Source organism: Micropterus dolomieu, linkage group LG15 (genome assembly GCF_021292245.1).
Source record: "Micropterus dolomieu isolate WLL.071019.BEF.003 ecotype Adirondacks linkage group LG15, ASM2129224v1, whole genome shotgun sequence".
NCBI classification, from domain to species: domain Eukaryota; kingdom Metazoa; phylum Chordata; class Actinopteri; order Centrarchiformes; family Centrarchidae; genus Micropterus; species Micropterus dolomieu.
This window is the reverse complement of record NC_060164.1, coordinates 23,736,266-23,763,426: the sequence shown is the minus strand read 5'-3', so window position 1 is coordinate 23,763,426 and position 27,161 is coordinate 23,736,266. Positions and strand designations below refer to the sequence as shown.

General features: G+C 40.9%; 1 protein-coding gene across 5 annotated transcripts in view; it reads left to right on the top strand.

The window, feature by feature from the left end:
* ehbp1 (EH domain binding protein 1) overlaps window positions 1–27,161 on the top strand; it is a 153,731-nt gene that overhangs the window by 102,078 nt on the left and 24,492 nt on the right. For 2 of the 5 annotated variants that reach the window (XM_046070418.1, XM_046070423.1), the window contains 5 exons: window positions 1,580–1,840; window positions 4,198–4,352; window positions 9,376–9,514; window positions 10,149–10,249; window positions 13,379–13,502. In XM_046070418.1, the coding sequence (XP_045926374.1) occupies window positions 1,580–1,840; window positions 4,198–4,352; window positions 9,376–9,514; window positions 10,149–10,249; window positions 13,379–13,502 (780 nt within the window). The remainder of the gene's footprint in view (window positions 1–1,579; window positions 1,841–4,197; window positions 4,353–9,375; window positions 9,515–10,148; window positions 10,250–13,378; window positions 13,503–27,161) is intronic. The other 3 variants (XM_046070419.1, XM_046070421.1, XM_046070422.1) reach the window with 3 other exon arrangements.

Below are 27,161 nucleotides of genomic sequence, written 5' to 3'. Positions count from 1 at the left end.
AAAATCTCAAATTCCTGAAGCCCAAGGTGACATCTTACAAAGTCTTGTTTTGTTCAGCCAACAGTATAAAACTCCAAAATACTGATGATGAAAAGACTAAATGGAGACAATCTTCAGAATTCAGAAGCTGGAAGCTGAGAATGTTGGCTTGCAAAATGACTCAAGGGATAAATTGATTATCAAAATAGTTGGTGATTTTTTTTTTTTTATTGATTAAGCAACTAATCATTGCAGCATTTAGAGAGGAAGTAGGTAGGTTATAAAAAAAAGTAGCCTGAAAGTGGCAGTGGGTTCCTTTTTTTTAAGTTGAGGAAAGAGCTCAGCAAACAAATCGTAAACTAATAAACCCCAAACAAGAAGTGAAATCAGCGACTTGTTAGGTAAAAAGACAGAAGAAAGACAGCGAGCCAGAGGGAGGGTAGCACTTGATTTATTTGCTCTTTCAGCTTTTCTGAATTGGACTAATTGTTGATCTTATTAAAAATGGAGTTGGAGGAAAGAACGGAACAAGAGAGGAGGAGGAGGTGAGTAGAGAAGAGAAATGCTGTTGTCTGTGAGACACAAGGCCTGTCGAGCAGAACGGCTAATCCTAGCCCCCACACTCTCTCCCTCTCTCCCCTCAACACCATTCACGGTCCTTTAATGGAGCTCGGGCTGCCCCCTCCAAGTGTCTGCCCGCAAAGAAACTTTCCAAACTCCATCACCATGGCCTCCCATTAATTAGGCCCCAGCCAGCCACACAGGAATGGCGCTTGCGAGCTCGCTCCGCATCGTAGCTAGCAAATTAGAAAAAAACAAAACGGGAAATGCTGTTATTTGTATCTCTCTCCTTCTGTCTTTGTTCTCGGTCTCTCTACCCACCAAGTCGTAAATAGCAGAGGAGGGAGCTTGCAATGTCGGACGCTGTTTACTGATTGTTTTGTTTTAATCCATGGTGGGTTATCCATGCAGCTAGAGCTGCTCAGGTCTCCATTTGAGTTTCTAACATGTTTTTTCTTCTGTTCCTAATGTGGAGACACTGTTGTTTCTATTGAGCCCCTCAGGAGACTTAATGGAATATGTGCTTTCATGTTTTTGTTTGCCCTACCTCTTTTATCTGGAACGAGAAAGGCAGGCAGCCGATCTGTGAATGAGGGGAATTAAATAGAGGTCTCAGTTTCACTTTGTGTGTCAGATATTTGTGCACTGATGCACATGAACCCAAACAGAAAGACGGACACCAATCAATCACAGTCCCTCCTTGTCACTCAGGTGGAGTCTGATGCCTTTTCATGGATTAAATGGTGGATTATACGTTTTGAAACATTTAATATAATATTATTATTATTATTATTATTGTAATCTTACCAAAGAAAACTGTTAACACAAACTAACCAAGATTTCTTTCTCTACTCTTCCCTGTGTCTGAATTTTATTCCTTTAACACCTTTCCTTTTACTCTTACATTCATCCCTCTACCATCTTTCTTTGCATCCTCACTTCCTCTCTTTTCTCTACTTTCTCACGTTGCTTCCTTGTCTCCCTGCCTCGCTCTCTGTTCATATTTCCTTCCTTCTGTCTGTCCACTCCATACTCACAGATGTTTTGGATGGAGTGAGAGGTCATCATGAGGATGATACTGTTGATGGTGAAAGGGGTGAGGAAGAGGGGAGGGCTGAGGAAGAGCGGCTCCCTTTTTATGTTGGTGGTCATGATGATGATGATGCTGCTGTTGCTGCTGCCACATCTGTGTCTGCCCTGGTTACTAACCCACTGCCACTGGAGGCTCCTCTTGTAGCCACGTCCAGCACCCAGGGGCCCCTGGAGCTTACTAACCCTGGCTCTGAGCTAACTTCTCTGGGTAAAATCACTGGCTGAAGCTTTGTGGTGTTGCATGGTTCGCTGTCTTATTTGCCCTTTTCTAACTAACTCATTCACCTGCCTGGACATGCAAATTCTCTTTCTCAGTCACTCACACATTCACACATGGTCTATTTGTAATGACAAAATATCCAATGGACAATTTGTAAACAAGAGAAACCAGTGGAGAGAGGCCTGATGAAGATCCTGCAAAGTTTACTTAAAAAATTGAGCTTTAACCTAGGTAGTAAAAAGGCAAACAAGAACTAAAATGAATCCTGAACATATGTTGTGATAATCACATCCAAACAGCACTAAAGTGATAATGTTTTAGGGAGTTCTTACCCTTGTGTCTTTGTGATACCCCACTTTATCTCCTCCACCCAGTAAGTATGCATTTCCAAAGCAGTGCAGTGTTAGCATTTGTTCTAGACCAGTCATCTAGTCTAAACTGCCCTCATCAAAATGTCTGGCAGTCGGATCTAAGCTTTACTCGCTCACTTATTCACTTTCTTACTCACTGACACTCTGCCTTGTTTGTCATTCAGTCGCTCACTTAAGTGCATGCTGTCTGTTTTCAGTGCATCATCATGAGTTATCCTCTATTTACTCTCCCTCTGACCCCTGCGTCCCATTGGTACAGACTCACTGGAAGAAATAACTTACAGTAAACATTTGTTGAATGCTGCCCTATTGTTGTTTGGTGTCCCCCCTCTATTTTCTTTCATTAGAAACTTCTTTGAGTAGTAATTAATAAACTCTGAAAAGTGCTCCCCAGACAAACAAAAAATAATATCTTCAGGAAAGCATTTGCTCAAATCTTCAGAGCTAAACTAATTACTTTGTTTTGTATTTAATTTATTTTATTTGCTTCCTCAATTTCCTGCCGATGTGAGATAGGTGAAAGTACAGTGAGGTACCAGAGGGGGGAAAAAAAACATGAAAACAGACAAATGCTTCCTCCAGCTTTGAAGTGCAGTATCTCTGCACTTTTTTTGTTTGTCTTTTTGTTCTTTGTTGGTGGTAATTTTTTTTGTAGTTGAAAATAAATGCAAGGTGGTGATTGGAACACTGAAATAGCTGATACCACACTTCATTCTGTAAATGTTTTCCACCTAAATGTTTTTGTCATCACTTTCCTGGTCATTCACCCCAACTCTGTGTACGGAGCATTTGTATTTTGGCGTATCCTGTATGTCTTTGTATGTCCTTGTGTGTGTGTTTGTGACAAAGTTCAAGAAGGGTGTGTCTATGTTTGGCATCTGTATGCATGCCTCAGTGTGTGTGTGTGTGTGTGTGTGTGTGTCACAGAGGCAGGTGACACATGAAACAGTTGCCCTCCTGTTCTTTCATCTTCTTCAGTGCAGTGGTCTGTCCTGGCAGGGGAGCTGTGGTTACCAGTCCCTGGAAAATAAAGCTGTACGCAGCTACTGGAAGGCAGAGAGAGAGAGAGAGAAGAAAGAATAGAACAAACAAATTAGGGATGAATGAAAGATGAAGTGAACTGCATGATAGCAAATGAATGTGAAAGGTACTAAAAGCAGTAAAGGTTTTAATAAAAAAAGATAATTGAAAGAAACAGAACAAACAATTATTTCGGCATGAATGTGAAATTATTTTGGCTCCTGAAAGAGGATCATCAGCTGTCATTTGGCAATACTACTATGTTTTTAAACCTAAAAACAACAAAAAATAAAGATTTTTTGCAAAGTTAGCTGTGTTTCAAACACAAAATAAAAAGCAAGTGATGATTTGAATACAGAAAGTAAAGACATCAGTGAAAGCAACACCTACTGAATAAAATACATAAATTACTCTGAGTTGCCAGTTTATTAGGTACATATAACTAAACACAGTCTCTGAATAGCCCTGCAATTCATTTTACTTTGACGAAGGCTTTTTTTTTTTCAAGAGTGTAGTTTGTGTTCACCCATTTCTTATCAATAGGGATAGACTAAATACTATTAATACCAAATTTCTCTTTCATCTCCATCTTGCCCAGTGATTCTTACGGTGATAATCCCAGCAACGTACACTTGGTACGTCAGCAGCTCTCTGCAGTACAAACAGGACTTAAAGCTTTCTAGTCTGTCCAGATCTATATCTGTCTAAGACATCATATATATACACAGTATTCTTCCCACTCATGTGTTCGTGTGTATATGTTTGTTATCACTGGCTCTGCCCGAGTTTGTCTGTACATGAATGCAAGCTAAATTGTCTCCCCTTTCTCATCTTTTTAACTTATTAAGAGTGTTGTTCTGTGTGTGTACTGCTGGTTTTGTTCAAATCAGATGTTTGTATTTTCATATATATATACACTCATTATTCCCTTCCTCTCTCTCTCTCTCTCTCCAGGTACAAACAGTAAGCATGTGGATCTGAAACTGAAGAAGCTGGTGGAGGTCAGCCCAAGAAGAGTCACCTCCCCTTCATCTCCGTCCTCCACCTCGTCCTCATCCTCACCCACTGCCTCCCCCACCTCCCCACTCAGCCCTGCAGAAGGACCAGAGGTAAGCACATACTCTCCTCAAAACACCCACTGGGTATCTTTACTTTCTTTCTATCTATCTTTTTTTTCTCCACCTCTCTTTCCTTTTATCTCTCTCTCTCTCTCTCTCTCTCTCTCTCTCTCTCTCTCTCTCTCTCTCTCTGTCTTTTACTGTCTCCCTCCCCCTTTTCTCTTCACACCATCAAAGGGTCAGTCCAATCAATCAGGTCTGATTGACCCTGGTTTGTGAGTACACATCAGTCAGTTGGCCTACCTCATGTAAGACCATATTTTATCCTTTTCGTGTCCATATGAGTCTGTCTAAAGCCACATGACACACACAATGGCATCATAATGCTCTACATAACATGTTGCAGTCCCCCTTTATTGACAGTGACCTTTTCAGACAGTTGTTGTGTGTGGACAGATGGAGAAGGGGGGTTGTTGCTGCTGCATGTGTCTATATCTTCTGATGTGAATATTGAGTCAACAAGAAGTAGTCGGCTAGTCTTAACATCTGTTTAATTGATTTTGAATGTCAAGTAAAATAAGGTGTGTGTGTGTGTGGCTGTCAGTACAAGTGAAACCCTCGTGCTTATGGCGACACAGGGTGTCTTTGATCATCAATTCACATAAACACCCTCTTGTGTTCAAAGCCTAAAAGGCTTAGTCTTTTATGGCCAAAGGAGTGCACATGTGTGCGCGTGTTACCACTTGACCCTCAGAGAAGTAGAATCACCATTTGACACCTAACCTTTTCCAAACCTCCGTAACTAAAAGTGTGAGCATTCAATGCCTTGTTCTGCCTGATACTTGATTTTGAACCACAAACTTCTCCTGAGTAGGGCTGGATGATGTCACCTAAAATCAAAATCACGATTAATTAAGCACTTCACCACAATTGTGATTAGTGAACCATTATTTTGTTTTTGAATGTTGTTTTTTTGTTGTTGTCGCCCTCATATTTCACTGACAAGGTTTCTACTGTAATTATGCTCCTATTAAAGCTGGGTTTATTTATTCACAGATTTCACAAATCCATTAAGCTATCTTAATGTTAATTGATAAGGTAATGTTTATGTGCACATTAGAGACATGGTTCCCATATATTTGGTGCATCGGCACTGCTGAATTATGACCACTGCTACCAAACTTGCACTCAATTATTTAATATCAATGCGGAACAAATGATTTCCACCCGCACACTGTGTGAGCACGGTAAAACACGCTTTGCTAGCCATCTCAACAGGATTTAATAGATGTTTGTTTGGGTTTCTGTTATCATACTATTTAATTTTAGGTATAACTCTGTTGCAGTGAGCATTACATCCACACAAGTACTACTTTGACTAGTTTTTAATTTTAAAAATACTTTCGGTATATGCAATATTTGTACTTAACTGCTTATCTAATGTACATCCATGTTGGTGCCATTTATTGTCACCAATGGGATATGAATGTTATGCTGCACAACATTAATATGCTAAACACAAAACTACTTAAACGAATCAGAGATGTCTTCATCAAAGCTTTTTACAATTAATGTGTGCACATCCTGCATTAATATGTTTGTGTATGTGTAGTTGTATGAGTTTACTTCTTCTGTCCTTTAAAAAACGGATAAACTGTCTTGTCCCAAGAGGATTGGGCATCCCAAAAGTCCTTCAGACGGGTGGAACGACCTGCAGGAACATCACACATACACACACGCTCTTCCTCTCATTAGTGATTGTGTATATGCGCAGCCTTGGTAGCGCACGATAAGGGCATGCGACGCTCAGCAGACTGCAACGTTAGTCACGCGGCCGCCCCCCGCACGCACATTCACAGAGTCTCACACGCCAGAAGCACTGACTCACCACTGCCACAGCGATGATAGCAGCGATAAGAGCTAAAGAGGGAGAGTGAAAGAAAGAGAGTTAAAAGGGTGGGATGAAGGGGACACCTAAATATCTGCTTGTCCCAGAGTGTAAAAGGGAGATGGAGGGGTGGGCAGGTGGTGTGTGTGTGTGATTGAGAAAGACATTGTATAGTTAGTTTTTATGAAGGTGTTGAAGTCCAGTAGCGGTGTTGTCTTTGGTCGCATGTGTGTTCCTGTGTGGTTGTAATATGGCTGCACTTTAACTTTTAAACACTGCTGTTTAACCTCTGGTTGTAGTCCGCTCAGATTCACAACAGTCAAACTATAAGTGATAATTGGACAGACAGCCTCAGTGTCCTAATCAGTCTCCCCAGGGATTTTCTATTTTGCTAAATCAACAGTTCCCTGTAGTTGCCGCAGTGGCTTGCAGTTTTTACCAGTCAACACACTAAAATGTGAAGAATATAAAAATCCTTCTCCTGAAAATATGACAAGGACAGCAACGGTAATCCAATAAATCCTTTGACATCCAATTATCAGTTGTTGTTGGTACACTTTTCCTGCAAACAAACAAATGAAATATTCATAAAATCAGTCACTTAATGAAGTCCTGTCCAGAGCAACTTATGGTACTGTGAGTACTTAGTTGAGTGGGTGGCTCAAATGGGAATAAAACCCTAACAGTGTTTTTGTTTCTCAACCTATGTGACTTACAGGAAACACTCTACACTAGAAGTACTTTTGTATCCATTTAATGAAAGGTTTCTATCTATATGATGTTATTTTGAATTAATACACTGCTACATACCTAGGAATGATTGATTAATCACTACTGAAGGAGGATGACTCACCCCTTGTGGTTCTCTGATAAAGGATTGTTTACTTAAGGTCATCAGTCTGAGAATTAAAATGGCAAACTGAGGCCAGAGAGATTTTTGTGCTTTTTGAGTGCTCCTATCCTGACAGAAAAAGTACACCTTTCTTGCATTTAACTTGTTTTAAAAAAAAATCTTTTAGAAATCCTGTAACAAGTTAAGTTGGATATCACATTTCACAGATAAAGAGCCAAAAGACTGTTTTGACACAGAAACTTTGGTCTTCAGACAACAGTCATAATAATATGATATTTGTATATTCGTGTTCTTTACATGTTCATGTTCTTTAAGTGCCACTTGGGATTGCTAAAATTAGAAGTTGCAGCCTTAATGTTAAACGAAACCAAACATTAATTTGGCACTGATGTTAATTTGGCACTTTTGTTGTTGATTGTCACGGAAGATGGAGAGACCTTCAAACACTACCTAACAGTAGTGTTAGGTAACAGCCTTGATCTGCCACTGTTTTCCCCTCCTCACTTTTCCCGCAATCAATTATTTAATAATTATTGTTATTATTTTTGTTATTATTATTAATATATTCAGATTTTTGTAATACACTTTACATTTGAAACAAATCTCAAAGTGCTACAAGGTAAAATCCTAAAAACAAGTTAGATAAGACAAGACAGATAAAAAAAAAAAAAGTAAACAGAGCGCAACAACTCGCAAGGTTAATTAAAACTCATATGTTCTGCTAACTGGAAAAGTTATAAGTCCTTTTTTAAAAGTCTCAGTGGTTTGAGGTACACTCAGATGATCGGGGAGGGTATTCTAGATCCGAGGAGCGGCAGAACAGAAAGCCCGATCACCCATTTAAGTTTACTCTCTGCTCTTCTGGATTGCCTTGGTGCTCTTCTTAAGGTTTACATGTACACATACAAACAGTAGCACTTTCACACACCCAGTTTCTGGCCTTACGTTTTAAAATGTTTAATTGGGCATATTGTGCATAAGAAAATAAATATGCCTCGATTTGACTTGACATAAGGTTTGAAGAGCCTGGTAGAAGCTGACAGACTAATGGACAAAACAAAGCGAGAACAGGCTAATTGCTTGCATTGTTTTTGAAAGTCAATAATCTGAAGCTAAACTAACTCCCCATCTAGAGCTTGTTGCCCGCCCACACTGTCTCTATTAGCTTTCCTCGCTCTGCACACCCTGCTTGACTATCTCCCTTCGTCTCAAGCAGTGGAACATGTTTACCCTAATTGTCGACTTTATTACACGTTTCGCCGTCTTATTAACGTTGCTGCGACGTCAATCTTAGCCTGAGTCGGTTTCTTTTCCACTCGGCTTGGCATATTTGGAGGCCTGGTAATAAAGCATTTCTGCATGCCGTTTTTGATAGTGGGAGAAGCGAGCGTGTAGCTTTTTAACACATGTTCACTTTGAAAACAATAGCGTTTTTTTGCATTTTGCATAATCTGAATATATTTTCTGGCTCGGGGTTTTGTTGAAAGTCAAGTTAATTGCCTCCTTTTTGTCTCTCTCATGAGTGAGGGAGAGAATGAGAGTGTGTGTGTGTGTGTGTGTGTGTTCAGGCAAACGAGCAAACCACAAAGTAGCTAACATATCAACTTCTACCACATTTATCTCATGGCCTGTCAGTAGGTGTGTTTACGCACATATGTTTACATGTTTACACTAATGCGCACTAATGGATGTGTGTGTGTGTGTGTGTGTGTGTGTTTGATCACAATATTCACAGAACAACTATGAAATGCTGAAGCAGCCGCCTAATAAAAGCCTGACAGTAGATCTAAGTGGCTGGTAGAGGCTGACAGAATAATACACGAGATGTGGAGAGGCAGCAGGCTAATCACTGACCACATAGTTTTTTAAAAGTCAATCATTTTGAAAGTTGGAAATTACTCTTAGTTTTCTTTAACTTTTTTACCACAGCCATTGTTTGGAGTTATTGAAGTTGCATGTGTTCATTGGTTGCTTTACACTTCTCTCCAAATCTGAGTTTTAAGGGTTGAGAAAAAGACCCATCAGCTGGGGCAGGAGAACTGAAATGTGCTGTTTCCTCTCTTACATTGCAGTTAGATTTATTTATGGCACAATAAATAAATTGATGGTGTGCTGTGATTGGTTTAGACTCAGAATATTTATCTTTTTGCATATTTACCTAACCCCCTGTCTTCCAAGGTATTAGAGCAACACCAGAAATACCTTTGCCTAAACTTCTTGGGCAAAATAAGTACAAGTTACCACTGTGAAATGCACTCTGTTATAGTCCTGTAACATAAAGCATTAACATGATATATTTTAAACTGAATGCATATTTTCTCTGCGTTTGACAGAATAACGCTGAGGAGTTGCGAGCAGAGCGGCTGCGCAGAGCGACAGAGAGGTTGCGGAGCCCGGTAGTCTTCAGCAAGGATTCTGCTGTCAGGAAAACACAGCTGAAGTCCTTTAGCCAGTATGTGGAGAGCAAACCAGGTGAGGGACAATGCAACACAAACACACACACAATGCATACAGTATTTACCCAGGGAGGTAGGTTTTCACTCAGCAGCATATGACTCGAATACATCCATTTAACAGCTGAGAGCAGGTAACTGGCAGGACATGCACAGACATTTTAAGTGGCCGTAATGTCGTAATGATTCAGACAGTGTCTGCTGTTTTGAAACCAGTTTTGTGAAGGTCTTCCTCTACATTATTTTGGTTCTGTTTCTTCTAACCACAGTTAACACTTCAATACCACATAAAAAATACTCAAGATATATATATATATATATATATATATATATATATTCAAGATAAAACATACAAACAGTCCAATGCTGCTGAATAAATCACCAATAAACAAAGAACACGGTACATGCATAAAGAAAGTATGAAAAGTTTTTATAGAGAGAGCAGTTAGCTCAATGACACTCTCAGATGATGAGAGGAGAACATCCAGCTTTGTCAATAAAAGGCACTCAAAGCATGTTGAACAACATTTTTATTCTATGATAGATGAATAATATATCTATAATAAATATCTCAACTTCTATGTCTCGCTGTGAAAGTCCTGTACTTCCCATTTTTTCCCCTTCACACTCCTTCCTGTCCTCCGTCCCACCAGAGGTGAAGAGACAGAAGTCAGTTCCTGAGGATTTGAGGAGGGCCGAGGAGGATAGAGGTTCACCGACGGTGCTCGATATTCGCAGACCATTTGAAGAGGAGGTTTGTAATTTTCTGTTTAAACTAAATCTCACCTGTAACAACTAACAGGAAAAGCAGGGAAAATACTTGGGCCCTACTTACAATCCTCGGCTGTGTTTCTGCTCTGCCATGGTCACCAGGTTCCTTGGGGTCTACTTTGCCTGCAGCTTTAGCTTTATGACCCCATTTGTGGTGAGCTTGGCAGGGTGAAACAGGGGAGTTGGGGATTGGGAGTAAGGTGGGAGGTTATGTCCCTTAATTACTTCTACTTGGCCTTTTTTTCATTTCCTGTTACTCAGCTTTCTTTCTATCTATCCTGTCTTGTCTTAGATAAATCTATCACTGAGCTCTCCTCTCTGCTCCCTCGATGCTTAAATTTCCCTCCTCCTCTTCACCTTGTCCATCTATTATCCTCTCACACTCTCTACTGTCCTCTCTCCTCCACAGAGACTTCCAAGTATTGATCTAACAGACAGCCATTTTAATTATAACAATGGTAGATATCAGCTGCTCTGCCATTTAGAGGCGTGTGTGTGTCTGTGCAAAGAAGTTGTGTGCCTACGTGTCCTTCAAGTCTATAGACACTCAGCCTGTGTTTGAACGTGTGCATACAAGGAGTGTGTCCATAAGAATGCTATTATTTCAGTGAGTGTGTGAGCCACTGGAGACCATGGGGTGAACTCTCTTCCCAAGCAAACCTCTCTTACCCTCGACCCTGCACCCTCCACCCAGTCCCATGCACACACACAAACACACACACACCCTCCTCCTCCCAGTGCCTGGGCCCCAGGGTTAATGGGTGTTCAACCTTTCCATTATCCCGATCAGCCAAGAATTACCTGCTGAATGATGTTTGCATTAATATAATATATATGGTAATTTCCCTCCTCTTAATTACGGCTGGGCCGAGCGCGGCAAGGGGAGTGGGCTGATCATGTGTAAAATTGATTTGCCAAGGAAAAATATGGTGATAGAGCGAGAGCGCGCAAGCGGGAGGAGGGAGAGGAGGAAGAGAGGCTGCTGGGAATCAACACACATACACTTGCACAAATCACGCGTGCACAAAGCCACACAGAGGCACACACTCACATGCTGGAAAGAGTGCAGGAAAAAGTGCTGGCTTGGGTGGAATGAGAAAAAAAAACTTTCTCTCTCTCCTGCTCACTAGTTCTCCTTCCCATTAAGAAAAATGAAGTGCATCAGCAATAAAATGGAGATATTTTTTCGGATGCATCCTCAGTAGTGAATTTGAATAAACATTTTCCTCACTCGGAGGAGTTTCTCCAGGGAATAGCAAGCAGCCAGGAGACAGAGGTGAAGAGGGGTCAGAAATGGAGTGTGTAGTAAGTGTATATGGTTATAGAGTGGTAAGTGTGTGTGTTTAAGTATGTATAGTGGCTGGTGTTTGTGTGTATGAGATGTTGGAAGAAAGACTTGACTGAAATGGCAGAGAGTGTACATGTGGGTAAGAAGAGCTGAATGTAAGGTTTAGTTTAAGGGACCGTAGAGGCATTTAACCTGCAGGTGGGTTATAAGACACTGCTAAAATAAATACTTACGACTGAACACAAGTTTAAACAACTTGATACGTGATTCATGTGACATTTATGCAGCTTCTCCTTCTGATGCTGATGTCTCTCTAAATCTCTGTTTTCCTTTACCTCGCTTCATTAAAGTATTCAGAACAGGAATTAGTTTAATGTGAGTCAGACACAGAGGTTGTAAACATTTGAAATTAATTTATTACAAATACATTTTGTGTTTTTAAGAAAAGTGTACAGGAATATTAGGTAATTACCACATTATCGATGCCCACTGTTGAAAAGTTTAAGCATGAAAGGCCAAAGCTCACTGACTGATGACTGCTGCTTGTAGTCACCATGAATATTAGAATTGATTGTGGATTGAGCAATGGATGTCAACAGTACAAGATATATAACTAGACACTGTTCTCCAACTTAAAGTTATATTAGGGATGTGAATGATTAATCGATCGTCCATTAGCTGCATCGGTGAAATGTGTGCAACAATGATCAGAGACCGCTTACCTTGATGACAAGTAGGAGGTTTGAGTTATTTTTTTATTGTGGCTGAAGCTTCTTTTTCCAGTCCTATCCTTGATTATCATCTTTTCGTGCAATCACTTTTTTTATCAGCAAGAATTTAAATTAACAGACCGCACATATGACTAATGCCTAAGCACACAGGCACTCATATCCGTAAATAAAAACAAGTAAAATTTAAGGAACTTCAGGTGGCCTGCTTTATTTTTCTGCTTGATTTAGACACTTGCAGGCTAAACCACAACCTTTATAGTTTATATAACAATGGGTTGATTTCAAGTTTAGTCCCATCTAATTTATATCAAGTAAATCCTGTAAATTGCGTTGAATTGTTATGTTTAATCTTGAATTGTGTTTGACCACCTGTTGAGCAGAGATTCTGAGTGAAGACATTTTTTCTGATTCAAATAATATTTTTATTTATTAGATTCAGATACCTAGTTTGGTTGTGTTGAGTTGTGAAAAGAGACAGTATTTGTTGTAAATCAAGCATTTTGTGTTGGATTTTTTTGGTTATTCAGTTATTGATCTCTAATGTTATCTTGATTGTTTGCTATGAATTAAGATTTACTTCAATATGTTTTCATGCACAGAACTTTTATTAGGTTTTTAAAGCTCTTTTTGCTATAAAGTGGTTCTGAAGATGTGAGAGAGGAATTCAGAAATGCCAAACAAAGCTCAGGCTAAACAAGAAGCAGCAACAGTTAGTCACTGGCTGTGTATGTATTAGCTCTTATTGTTGAAGTAAACTTTTCTCTGGTGAAATTCTCCTTTGTTTTATAAGTGGAAGATTTGTGGACACACTGCACATCTATTCATACATTTTCACTCTCTTCCCTCTGCTTTATATCTTCTTTCATTCTTCTACTTTCTCTTTTTTCTCTCCCATTACCTTTTTGTTTAATTCCATCTCTGTATTTCTTCATTCTCCCTCATTCTGTCTCATCCCGCTATCCTTTTTTCTCTGTCTCTGTTTAATGCTATATCGCACTACTCTTCCTTTTCTCTCATAACCTCTCTCTCTCGCTCTCGCTCTCTCTCTCACTCTCTCTCTCACTCTCTCTCTCTCTCTCTCTCTGGTTGACAGAAGGCGTTCAAAGACACCAGTCAGTATGTGGTTGGGGAGCTGTCTGCACTGGAGAGCGAGCAGAGGCACATAGACGCCCGAGCAGCTCGCGTGGAGAAGAGGCTGCGCTATCTCATGGACACAGGTACCCCAAGCCCAATTACACTGGAAAAACTGTTTTGGCAAATTGAGCGTACGCACGCACATACACACACACACGCATGTACACTCAGGGAGTTTATGTGCGTGTGCGTTTGTGTGAGAGAGAATCTTTGAAGCCCCCATCTCTCCCTCCCTCTCGGTTGAATGTTGCACGACCGAGCGCTGGGTGGATATGAAAGGAGGGGATGGCGGGGTGAGGGAGGAGGAGGAGGTGGAGAAGGGAGGGGATGGGTGGATGGAGAGGGAGAGAGGGGGAGTGTGTCTCGGGGATGGGAGAAGAAGGGAGACCTCTCTGGGCTGGGGTGATAAGGGAGCCCTTCATGGGGGAAACGATAACTGGGTGCGATAGCGGCGCCCCAGCCGAAGTCTCCGCTGCAGCCGTTTGCCAGCCGCGGCCCCAGCCAGCCAGCCTCCACACTATTGAACAGTGCGCTCAGCCATGCACGGCTACACACATACACACGCACCCTCCTTCCCCTAGTACATATCTGGCCTTCATTGATATGCTGTATAAGGAAAGACGGGGGTGAGTTAAAGGGAGGAGAGAGGAAGAGGCAAAGAAATGTTGAAAAAAAAAAAAGAGGCAACACAACATGAGCACTGACACAGTTCACAAATCCACGACAGACACACACAAATGCTTACACACCGCTGCTTACAAAGTGCAATCTGGTTTGGCGTATGGAGCTAGATTCGGAAGGTTTTTATTTAAGATTTGGCCGGGGGTAAAGCCTTGTTAAGACATGAGACAGTGTGCCGAGCCAAAAGAGGGGCCTTGGCTCCGTTAAGTCCCTAACTGAAATTGGAGAATAGCATCCCATTTGTGATACTAAACCATCCCATTCCTCACCCAAGAATGCTGTGAAAAAAAAATCATGGTTCCAGGAAGTGTAAAATGTTTATGTTTGCAAATGTTCTTGCTGTAGTAATTTAGTAGCCGCTCTCGTGCTTTTTCTGATATATCGGTATCCACCTTGGTGGATTTAGCCCCCAAAATCCTAAAAAAGCAACACAGGGGAAGGATAGAAGAGGAGGTTTTTAGAAAGGCAAACTGGGGCGGTGGGATTTGCGCTCACCTTCCCCATCCCATTTGGGTCCTGATATCGAGACTATCTCTCCTCTGTTTGTTGTGTTCGCTTTTCGCCTCCCTCCCTGCCTCTGTGCCCTCTTCCCCTGTCGGAGCGCATGCCATTGTGTCAATCTGAAGGGCTGTTTTTCCTTCTTCTTCTTCACCCACTGATAAACCAGCCGCTAGCCAGCAAGACGCCAGGTTATTTACTTCCAAACACCTTCAGCCATAAAGATTTCTCTTTATATAGTTAAATAAATATATATATATATATATATATATATATATATATATATATATATACCTGCGGTCCCCTCCTGAAAAATATGATTCACTAGAAAAGGAAGAGGGTGACAACAGGGAAGGCGAGGACAAAATAATAAAAGGATATCACGAAGAGAAATTCACCTTGGTTGCTTTTCACCCCCTTATAACATCAGTGGGGAAGGACATCTAGAAAATGTGGTTTCCACAAGGCAACACAATGACTACTGGGAGATATAGGATTATATATATATACGGGTGATACGACATGTATTATATATTATAAAATGGCTACATTTTTCAAGTGCCACATTTGCTCATTGCTGCTTATAGTTAAGAGCAGTGAAACATGTACAGTTAGCCTATTGGGTCCTATTAAAATGTTTATGGAAGGCCATGCTGGACTGTCAGGCATCTGCCATTATTTAGGGCTCATTACAAAATAAAAGCATGCACCCTGAAATTGGTACAAATTCCACACTGGCATTGCATTGCAGCGAGGGGAAAAGAAGTTGCCACATGATGTTCAGCACCTTGCTCACTTCCTGAAAGTGCATTTCTGTTTCCATATCTCATTTTGCAGCACTTATCCCAGAGACTCATCCAATAGGTTATGGATTGTGCCTTTAGGCCAAGGTCTGGAGGCATCAGAGCGAGATGCGCCTGTGACAGGTGGTAACTAAAGTAACCTTTATCACCTCGGCTACTGAGGTCACCTTTCTATAGGCTGTCATAGATGATAGATATTTCTCTCTGGACCCAGAATGTCTGATTGAAGTTGCGGCTGATTGGCTGTAAGCAAAACATCCGGTATTGATCCATCACTTCTGACTGGTGCCTGTACTGAAAATAACCACCAGCTACCAGAAATTGTTGATATTTTTTACTCCCCCGGCCACATTTTTGAAGACCAGCCGATGTCTAGAGGTCTTTTAATTTCCCCAGTATCTAATAAAATATCCAAGTGTCTGGTCACAAAAATTCACAGAATGTTACTTTCTTCAAATCTTGATCAGCACTTTCCTTGGATGCTAATAAAAGTTGAGACAGTTTTCCTATTAAAATGAATTGGCTATAAATCAGCCAGATTAAAGTTAAGTAACCAATTTTCGATAAAAGCTTTCTGGTGGGTCTTTTTGCACAGTTCACAGGCTTATTCATTGCAAGTAGTTGCACACATCCTGAGTATTGCTATGCATGTTGGACAAAACATTTTGTTTTGGTGAAGGTGAACTGATACCTGGTTATGAAATCTACCAACAATCTTTATCGACTGCCTTCACCAGTCACCAGTGTCTCTTCAGTAAACCAAGACTTAAACATCTTAATAATGCAATCCCCAAGTACTTTCAAACACAAGCACACCACAAACTCGGGTCCCTTCTGTACTGGCGCCGTTCATGCACTTGAACTCAGCTGTCACATGGGGCAGGTATCATAACTCAGTAGAAACAGAAAATCTTTTACATTTTGACATCCTTGTAATCCACTTTTCTGTCTGCATAAAACCAAGTTTTGCCCGATGAAAGGTGGCTGAGGGTGCAGAATTCTTCTTAATATCACCCTGTTTCACACATAAGCACACACATCTACTGTCAACTTTAATTTTAGTCTCTCTTATCAAAAATAAAGCATGTCTTTACGAAACACCAAACATCTACAACCTTAAGACAGCAGTTTAGCTTTTTAGAGAAGACCTTTCTTGAGGAAAAGCTTGGACAGAAATAACATTTGACACCACTTTCCCACTATTTTAATTGAGCTCGAGTCCAGATGTGATCGCAACAAAAGATTAGATAATGAGGAACTCTGTTGAAAAGTTAAGACTTAAGGGGGAATGTGGGTCAGCACTAAGAAGTAGAGGTGCAGTGGAAACTACCATTTGTGTGCTGAAAGATTTGTATAATTGTGCTTCATTGATTATTCCCATTTTAATAGTTTGACATTTATCCATCTGTTCAATAATGTGTACATGTGTAGATTATACCCAGAACTATGTGCAGTTTGTTCATAGACACAGAGCAGACTTTCTAAGCAGGGTGGATGTCACTCCAGTGCATATGATCATATGATTCAGACCTCTTGAGGTAAGTTTGGGTGAGCTCAGTGTGCAGTGGTGCTATGGTAGCACACAGCGCTGCAGGACTGATGGGCAGATGTGAACAGACAGACCGACTGACCCATGACTGATTGTTCATCTCTCTGCTCCACCAGCAGAAAGCCTGGGAAGATCCACTGTGCTCTGCTGCTCCTCAATATTCCCTTCTTTGATATCACATGCATGCTTTTGCTTTGTCACTCCCTCATCCTTTCCCCCCCTCTCTTCTCTAAATAAATAGTTTGACATTCTGCTTATGTATACATGCAAGATATAAAGCCTTTAATAATCTTATTTTATTTAAATTCTTCAGCTTTTAAGTAACACCCCGTTACTTTTTTTATTTTTTGTGCTTCTTAATCGGTATTCTTTCTTTTTATCTTTCTTTCTCTTTCTCTCGCTATTCCTGTCTCAACCCTCTCTGCTTCTCTGCATCACTTTTTATTTGCTCTGTTCCTCTTTATCCCTGTGAATCTTTATTTCTCTGTTCTCTCACCCCTGCTCTCCCTCCTTTTCCTCACATCTCCTCTCCCCCCACCCCCTCTCTCTCTCTCCCCTGGTTTGGGCACAATGCAGCTTTCTGTAGCATTTTCTATTACGCCGCGGCCCTCCCCAGATGAATCCCAAGTAATTGGGGTGGTTAATTTATTTACTCAGAGGCAGTTCACAGCACATTAAATAATAGAGATAATTGAACAAGAATTGTCAAGTGTCTTCTGATATCAGACACATTACAGGAGGGAGTGTGCATAAAACTCCATTTCTATGCCCCCATTGTTTATGGTAATTAAGTACACAGATTTATTCCTTGGTTGCCTTCCAAGCTTATGGCAAGCGCCATTGTTGTCTTCTATTAATATGTAATCAGTAAATAGTTTAATTTTCTAATCTGCGGTTGGAGAATTCACTTTCTAACAACTCTTAATTACTGCTGGGCTCTAATGAGTCTCACCATGCCGACGCAGCCAGCCAATCACGTGCCAGGCCCAGGCCGGGGGGGAATTTGAATTCCTGCGGTGCCCCCCCTCGACTAATGAACTTGTTATTCTTGCACCACTGGGAGCACTGTCCTTCACACATGCAACATTAGGAGAACGTTCACCTCCTGCAACAGACTGAATATTTATAGGAGTTTATTGATCATATGAGAAGAATATTATAAGATAATAATATAAACTGTGTTTTCATTACATATACAGTATTCATTTTGACTAGAATATTATGGCTGTCTTTAAAGTATAGTGTTTGAGTATCATACAACCTTTATACACCATGCACTACAGGGGGAAAAGCCATTAATGTGTTTTTATGTTAATTTTCATCAGAATTAAGACACTATTCATTGTTAGTGTGTTTCTACAATTCATGTAATGCTTCTGACCTTGGCATTGTTAGTTTTCTGAAGGTATTGTTACATAGAAAAATATATCAGACACTCCTTATTGAAAATTCTGCTTGAAGTATGAAGAAGCATTCAAAAGCGTCATGTAGCCTTCACAGAAAATCCCCTGGCCCCTGTATGAATATATCTCAACCACCCCCTACCTGGCCCCTGCACCTATTTACACACACCTCCCATTTCAAATAGCTATATAACCTGCAACAATGGACGCAATTATCCAAATAATGGCACTTAGCCGCACCGCAAAGCTGCCTCTCACCTACTGTGCATTTGATAAGAGATAAACAAGCAGAGAGAGGAGAGAATGAGTTTTTGCTCACCCAGATTAACATATGTTTAAAAATTGCACTCGAAGCCGATAAGATTGACACAGGGTTTTTATGGCGCGCGCTCCTTTAATCTGCTTTTGTGTCTGCGAATCGACGAGAGGAGAATGGCACAAGGAGGGATCCTGCAAGAGCTTAATGTACTTTACACATGCAGCCTATCCCCCTCCGTATCTGAGAAAGGGACAGACCGGACTGTCAATGCGTTCACATTAGAAAGGGCTGCTGGCCCTGACTTGATGTGTAATTGTGCGGCGGATTGCAGAATGTGAACGGCTTAAACATCAACCTGTGGCTCTAAATCCAAACTAAGGCCAAACTAAGGCCTGAAGGCAAATTTTGATTCATCTAATTGTATTGTTTTTGTTTGCCATTATCTGTGATTAAGTGATTTAAGATCACTACCAGCACATACATGCTGTGGTAGAAATATTACTGTCATGTTGTGAAATTGGAATCCACAGATGTTTGTTTTTGAATATTTCCTGCTTCTTTTAAAGCTGTATTCCCGGCCGATGTTGAAGAACTTTTTCAGAGGACCCATCCTTAACCCCTCACCTGTGTCCACATTGTAAGAACTAGGAATGATTGTAGTTCTTAGAGCGCCATTTTGAGAGTCGTTACTCTGTACAAGCACAAGAGGAACCTTGACTGATGTTAAGTGTGCGTTGATTGAACACATTAGCCAATGCAGCACCGGCAACCGCCATTTTTAAAAACCTGTGTAAAACTTTAGAGGTGTTAACAGCTCGTAATGGTAGCCTTAAAAAAATAAATAACACACAGACAAATGGGCCAACAGTTGTAGTCTTTGTATGTTGCTTAGAGTGACATTGCTATACCAACCGCCAACCGGTTTATTTCACTTGAGCGTTCCTATTGGCAGTGCAAATGTGTTTCCCCCAGATCCTCTACTTGTAGTCCTAACTCTAATGGTGATGCGGTGCAGGCATCATTGCCTAGAGTGCGTGTGTTACATTTATATTTCCTTAGCATCAAGTGAGCCAGCCTCTGACTCTTTTCCCATGCCTGTCATCCTAATCCAGCATTGTGGCAGCTTCAATTTATAGTTTGACTAAAGATTTAAGCTGGGCTATGTGAGTGGCATAGGGACACACACACACACACACGCACTCACAAACACGCTTGCACATCAAGCCCTGCCTTGTCTTGTTGCAGCAACACAAACAGCGTGTGCAGCTTTAAGTATATTATCAGGGCTAGTTCTTTCACAAACGTATTGCTGAAGAAGCTTAACATTAATTATTGTAACTTTGGGCAGATTACATCCGTGCCCGCCTTGTAAGCGCATGCAGACTCATCTTGACCTCCTATACGAGAGCTTAAAGACACAAGAATGGCATTTTACCAACTTTAATGGGATAACCAGTCTAATCTTTCAGCACTGACAGAAGAAAAAGTGTTTAGACTATAATACCCTTCCCAGTTCACAGACTGGGAGATGGAGGGGGAGAGGTTTTGGTGTTGGCTTTAATCGGTGCACTGTTTTTCAGGTGCTACATTGTACAACTCCTCTTTTGCTCCGTTTTGTTTTGTTGGTGTAAAAAATAAATGTCTTCAGTGCACTTTTGAGAACAAAGCAAGTAACATTAAGCTTCTACCACAGCTCTCCTCCTGAATCTTCCAATAAAAGTAGACAAATAAACACAGGCTATGCCGAGGGCTTGTCCGCTGTGTGAATTGGGATTGAAATTGTTGAGCAGAGAGATTGCGACTATTGTTTATCCATAATCACAGACCCAATTCGTAAGCTAAGCTCATGGCAACTGAGATAGACGCAGCCAAGAGAAGATGTGTTCCTATTTGAAGCCTTTGGTCATTTTCTTGTTGTTGTTGTCAGGGTTATGAAAAGAGCACTCACTTTCAATCGAATGGTTTTGTATCAGACCACAGTGGAATGTGGTCATCTTGAATTCACTTCAGGAGCAAATGCACCGTTCTTCCCTATGGGGGAGAAAAGAAATCTAGGGATCACTCCTTTAAAACCCATTGCCTTTTTCTTGCCTGTGAGGGGACAAAACAAAGGATTTGAGCTTTTTGTCTTGTGTGAAAATGTATGTGAGACTCTTAAGGTTCAACTGGGTCAGAACCCAGATTAACACCCCCACCACACACACACACATTCCCGCTCATGCTCTTAATCTCCTCGGCCATTTGAATGTTTGAGCAGCAAAACAATATAATTAGTCAACTAGCAAGGACTCTGCACAAGCCACCAATGCTGAGCTCATGCCTCCCCCCAGTCCAGCACAGTGACACACCACCCTCACTCCCAGATGTGCACCGCTTCTTTTCTTTCTTTTTTTTTTTCCCCCTCTCCCCCTTCTTTTCTGCAGCTCGGTGTCAGCCTTTCATACATTCTTTAACAGTGGGGATGAAAGGGGGATTTTTAGGAAGATTAGGGAATGGGATCCTCTAGGCATTGTCTGAGAATCTTCAGATAAAACGAGCTGGGTGTATGGAGTCAACGTGGGGGAGGGGATGTAGCTACTCACCACATCAAGTTAAATTTGTTTATAAAGTAGAGCATGAATTATTGTGGGCTATTTCTCATTTTCCTTCATTTTTGTCCGATATGTTTCACTTCTCTTTCTCCCTGATGACTTCAACACTGCCTTTATCTTTTGTTACTCTCTTAATATTTTTCCACGCTGCCTCTAAAGCAGTTAAAGTTGCTCTGACTGGGCCAGGCACTCTTTACTCAGCCTGCCAGCGATAGGGCAGATTAACATTTTCGGCAGAGGGGTGAGTAAGTGGGGATTGGGGGGGTGGGGGTGGACAATGGCCGCTTATGATAATCTGCTCTTTATTGGAGCATCCCGCCAATGCTTTCATCAACCGCCTCTCTGCCTGAAACCCTAAGCAGCAGCCAGTCCAACAAACCATGCTGAAAGCTGCCAAACACATCGTCACAGACACACGCATACAAACACAGAATATCCACAAGCACTGAATACACAAGTTACCCCATTAATTAAAACACTAAATATGTTCCTGCACACACTCTTAAGCAGCACAGTGATGCAATCAGCTAAACCAGAGCCACAGTGTTTTATATTTGTTTGATTGTCTTGTTTTTGTGCTGTAGCTGAACAATTTATCTTAAGGGTTAATTTATTGGTTTGAAGTGAGGCTGCCGCATTTTAATCCACCTGTTTTGCTGCTTATAGTGTCTTGTTTGTTTGTTGATGTAAACTCTTATCTCTCTTCCATCTCTTTGGAACAGACTTAAAAGTAAAAAGAAAAATATCCGCACGCAGCTCGGATTCACTGGAGATGTTTTTTTGTTGTTTGTTGTTTTTTATGTGGTTGATTATTATTTAGTTAACAAACTGCTGCCCGATGACATAATTGCATTTCAACCTTGCAGTCAATTAATCAAGGCTTTCTCACGGTAACGGGTGTGGTGGCACTCGACAATGCAGGTTAATGACAGAGGTTTGGCCAGTAATTACACCATTGACTTGCTAACACAGCTGCTCGCCATGCTACCGTTGTCATCACCCCTCCATACACACTCCTCCCCATTTCCCATTGTAATGAGCACTCCAGGCTACAAATACCAACAGCTGTCTTTCCCAATACATTTCCATTTAAATATCTATTTAAACACGGCAATTTTGCATTTGTGTATTGAATCAAAGCTTGAGCCAGTGGCAGTAACAGCCTGGTGTTGGTGTCAGTTGTAATGTAACGCTCTAGGGGGATTTATTTGACACATTTACAAACACATTAGGGTAAATTCAAATTAGGGAGTATATTAAACAAAACAAAGAGTCCCCTTTACATTTTAAAGATTTGAACAGTGCAAAATGTTGTTGTTTTTTTTACCAAAACAATTGTTTTATTGATATAGTAAAGAGAGAGGACTGAGGTGTTGCCCTTAAGCAAACCTCTGAGAGGAAGGTGAGATGAAGAAGGAAAGGATGCAATGATCGTGTAGCAGAGAGAGACGAGGGGAGAAACTAGTGAATCGCAAGGCAGAGATGTAAGAAGGATGACTAATGTTGTTAGCAGAGCCATTACTGGTCCACAGATTAATTCATCAAGCAAATTCATCGTTCACCTCCCCTCTGCCTCTTGTCACAAGGCGTGTAATATGACACCCCTCAAATTTGTTCTAACATCTACCCTGGGGGGGGGGGGGGCTCTCCCCTCCTCCCACACACCCTCCTCCTTCTCTTTGCTAATGGAGCAGGCGGAGTCACTTATGCTAAAAAGATTGCAGCTGTCTGTCAGCAGGTTGAGGGGGGGTCCTCCACTGGGGGTTATCACCGCTCTCTCTCTCTCTCTCTTTCACGTACCGTTGAAAACTAAGGCTTAGTATCGTTTGATATTGTTTTTCTATATTAGTGCAGACACAATACCTGAGCTTCTTTCCCACTACCAAAGAAATATAAACATAATTTTCTATAAAAAAAATCGTCTTTCATTCAAGTAAGCCAGAGTTCTCAAATGTTTAATGTTGTCTAAACAGCAGAAGCCGAAACAAGAACTGTACCTACATAAAATGATCTAAAATTGCCAACATTGTGATTTAGCTGTAAATATTATAACCACCTACCTCATGTATATAATATTACCAGCTCAATAATATTTATTTATTCCAGCGTCCTTTGCACTCTGTTTCACTACACTAATAATCTTGCTGTTTACAAATTTTTTTGTTTTTGTTTATGGCTTTATGTGTGTACTATACACTGTAGTTTGTCTGTTTTCATTTAGCTTGTTGTCCTGTTTGTTTTTTTCTGAGTATGTACATTGAGAGCAATGTAAGACCAGAGTCAAAGGGCTGTATTGCCCTAAAGAATGTTAAATTTGACTCTTCGCTGAAACTTCAGATGTATTCTGATGTTTGTGTTAAGCTTTCCCAATTACCACCATCTACAGGTACTAAGGTTTACACTAGCACTAAATCAACTCATGTTTCTCCGCCTCCTCTAAGCTTCCCAAATGGTTCACACCTTGGTGTGTGTAAACACGTACTCGGGGAGCTAAACCACCTGGCTTAACCTTAGCTTAGCCTCACAGAGCCCCGGCTTATCTGCACATTTCAACAGTGATTCCATAACACTGCTTTTAGCTCTGGAGCTGCATGTGGCAGTGAAGAAGGCCTTGGTTTTAGAGATGTAAGTTGATAGTAGAAACTGTCAGAGTATGAAAATAAAGGAAGGCGAAACATTATATTTTTAAGACTGTGTAAGCATCTGCTATAGACAAAAAAAGAAAACGTTTCTTTCTTTGTCTATAGCAGATGCTTACATTTAGGATAGACTATATAATCTCTAACTAATACATCATTATGTAGCATTCTCTTAATTTTGAGGTCTTCATTTCTGTATATATATTTCTTTTTGATTAATTACAGTATGACCAGGGCTGACTTTTGCTCAATTCATCGATTTTAGTTATTGTCATTTTAATTGCATGGGATTCACACTCTGTTATTGATAATGGTGATGAGATTATATTTAGGTCTGTAAGAGATTCGTCTCGACTGTCGAAACCTCTGAAAATTCAGTTTATCGTTCACGTTGTATACATTTAATTTGACAGATGGTGCATAGTAAGGTCAAGAAACAAGTCATGTTGTTTTTCCTGATCTGTATGTACAACTGCATATCTGTTGTGGTACTAAAGGAGAACGGTAACATCATTTAATCTATTTTGTTGAGTTAGGTTAAAATAATAATTTAAATTTAACTTTTATTGCAATGCAACTTTTCACTTCTGTACAGACTTATGTCTCATTTATTTATGTTCATGAAGCAATCAAAACAAACAAGGTTACACATTTCAGCTCAGTCTTTCAGATATTTACCATTCTGGGCAGAATCTAGCTAGATGGCATTGTAGGACCCCCTCGTCATGTGTCTCCTGCTAGCTGTACTGATTGTTTTAAAAAAAAAAACCCCAAAAAAAACCCACTCCCCCCAGCCTGGCCACACTCGAGCAGAGCAGTCAGAGGAGAAAACGAACCCAGGGCCTAACAAATACATGAAGGTTTGGTTTAACTAAATCCCACAGATAATGGCTACTGTGTCAAAGACTAAAGATAGCGGGAGGGGTGGTGGCGGTGGACGGGGGGGGGGATTACTCTGGCGTTTTGCATCAGTTGCTTTCTGCTGGGTGGCCCTGCTTGTCAAAAAAGAAGGGAGAGATGGAGGGAAAGAGAGAAGGAGAGAAAAGCATTTAACGCGGCAAATTGAGAAGAAGAGGGCTCTTAATGCCATCAAAGCAAGGGGGAGAAATCAGCCATTAATTTATTCTGGCCCTCTCACACACACACACACACACACACACACGTACACCCTTTCTGATGTTTCCTCCAATTGTTGATCATTTCAGAAACATCAGGTCCACGCCAGTCTTGGAAGCCCACCATAACCAAGGTTGACAAAACGTTACCACAGATCCCCTTTCCTATGTGTGTGCACACCTTTAAATGATTTGTGTGTGTGGATTGAATTAAAGCCCTGCCTGACGTGAGGAGAAATTTCTCACCCTTAGATTCAGGAGGAGGGGCAGATGACTGGGCTATTCATTGGCTGATAAGAACTGATGGGGAGGTTAATAAGCTACACACCCAGGTCATCGCAGGCTTTTTACTGGGCTACAGAGGAGAATGGAGGACGATGATGAAGATGAGAGGAGGTGTGTGTGTGTAAGTGTGTGTCTAGCAGGTTGGAAGGAGTGCATCTCCTCAGTATCTCTACTTTGACTTACCTCAATGTTCTCACTATCGCACTAAATTAGCTAAATTCTTACTTTTATGCATGTGAGTGAGTGTGTGCTCTGCAGTAATAGGTTCATCCGTAAAATGTCCTAAAAGCATCTTGAATCCTTGAAGCATGTATCATTAATGTTGTGAAATAAAGTGTGCACCTGTAGGAGCAGTGGGTGAGGTTGCAGTGCAAACATGTGCGCACATATATAAACATAACAAATTGCTACTTTTAAACAGAGTATGAAGAAAGTGGTGTAGTTATAGTAAGGTTATGTTTAGTATAGCACTCTGTAGTGGTTGCTCAGTCCACTAGTTGAATTCTGGTGGCTGCTATGTTTACTTTTGTGGTAACCAGTTAGCCATCTCTCTTTTGTTGTCCTGTTTTTTTGTGATAATGTCGTCTATGTGGATGATGTTTTACATATTAAATATGCATTGGTAAATGTTATAGAAAGACCACCTCAGTGCTTAGCTTTGCTCAGTACCTGTCACCTTACAAATGCACAGTAACCGAAGTTATGAACACAGTCTTCATTCTTGTTTATGTAGTAAAGAATACTATGATACTGTGATAATTTTCAGTATTTTATTTTTGTATTTAAATAATTATATTCAGTATGTCTATTAAATACTGTGGGAAGGCAAAGCCCAAACTATTGTACGCTATATGTAAATGATATAAAGGCAGGAATTTCAGGATTTTATTTTATTTTTTTGTTTGACCTGACCGACTGATTTGACCATCCCAGACTAGTTTTTAGAATCTGCACGTTGGTAGCACGACTCGCTCCTCCTGCTGTTTACCATCATTTAACTTCCTTCCATCTGGGACATCCCAATCATTACCAGAGATGCTTCATATAAGAATTTGGCCTTGCGCCTACAAAGGAGTAGGATATCTGTGCATACGTGTTTGTATGTTTATTAATAAAGCACTTAAAATAAGTTCAACTGCAGTATAAGCTTTAATCTCTGTTACCAACATCCCAAAACTCTTACATCGGCTACAGGCAACTAGCTGTAAAGTCAAAGGTCAAATTCAAGCAACTATAAAGTTATCATGTAAGAAACTTTACACTTATAAAAGAAGCAAAACTATGGAGGGAGTGAGAGGATCTTTTGTGAATCATTTGTGTTCAGCAGCTTCACCTCTTCAGCACGTTTTAACACAAAGCACGGCATTGCTGTTATTCACCAACACAGAGCAGGGTACTTTTTTTCCCACAATTCCCCTGTGTAACCTGAGGCTAGTGGCAAACACCCCCACTGAGCAGAAGACAAAACACTCAAACAGACAAACAGACTAATCTCTCTTCCTCTCACTAGTCTCTTTCTCTCCCTGTCTCTCTCTCTCATACAGACTCTGACTATTTTAGCAATGCTGCTGTTGGATACCCGTTTTAAAGGGGCATTATGTAGTTTCCAGCGGCCACTAGCGGTGCGGTTTTAAGATTGCAACCTGGCGTGTGCTCGTACGCGTGCTTGCTTGAACTCATGAGCGAGCATGATCCGAAACACAACCGCTTTCATACAGAAATCCTGCAGAAACACCTGCATGCAGGCTCGTCTCAGAGGCAACTCAACACCGGCTCCGTAACGTTACTTTATTCAGCGCAGCGAGCCGCATATCGGCACAATTCTCACGGGAAAAAGGCAGAGTGACAGCGGCTATAGGCAGGCAGGGAGACAGCTTCACAAAACATGCTGGAAACTCAGGTAAACCCCTACTGCAACG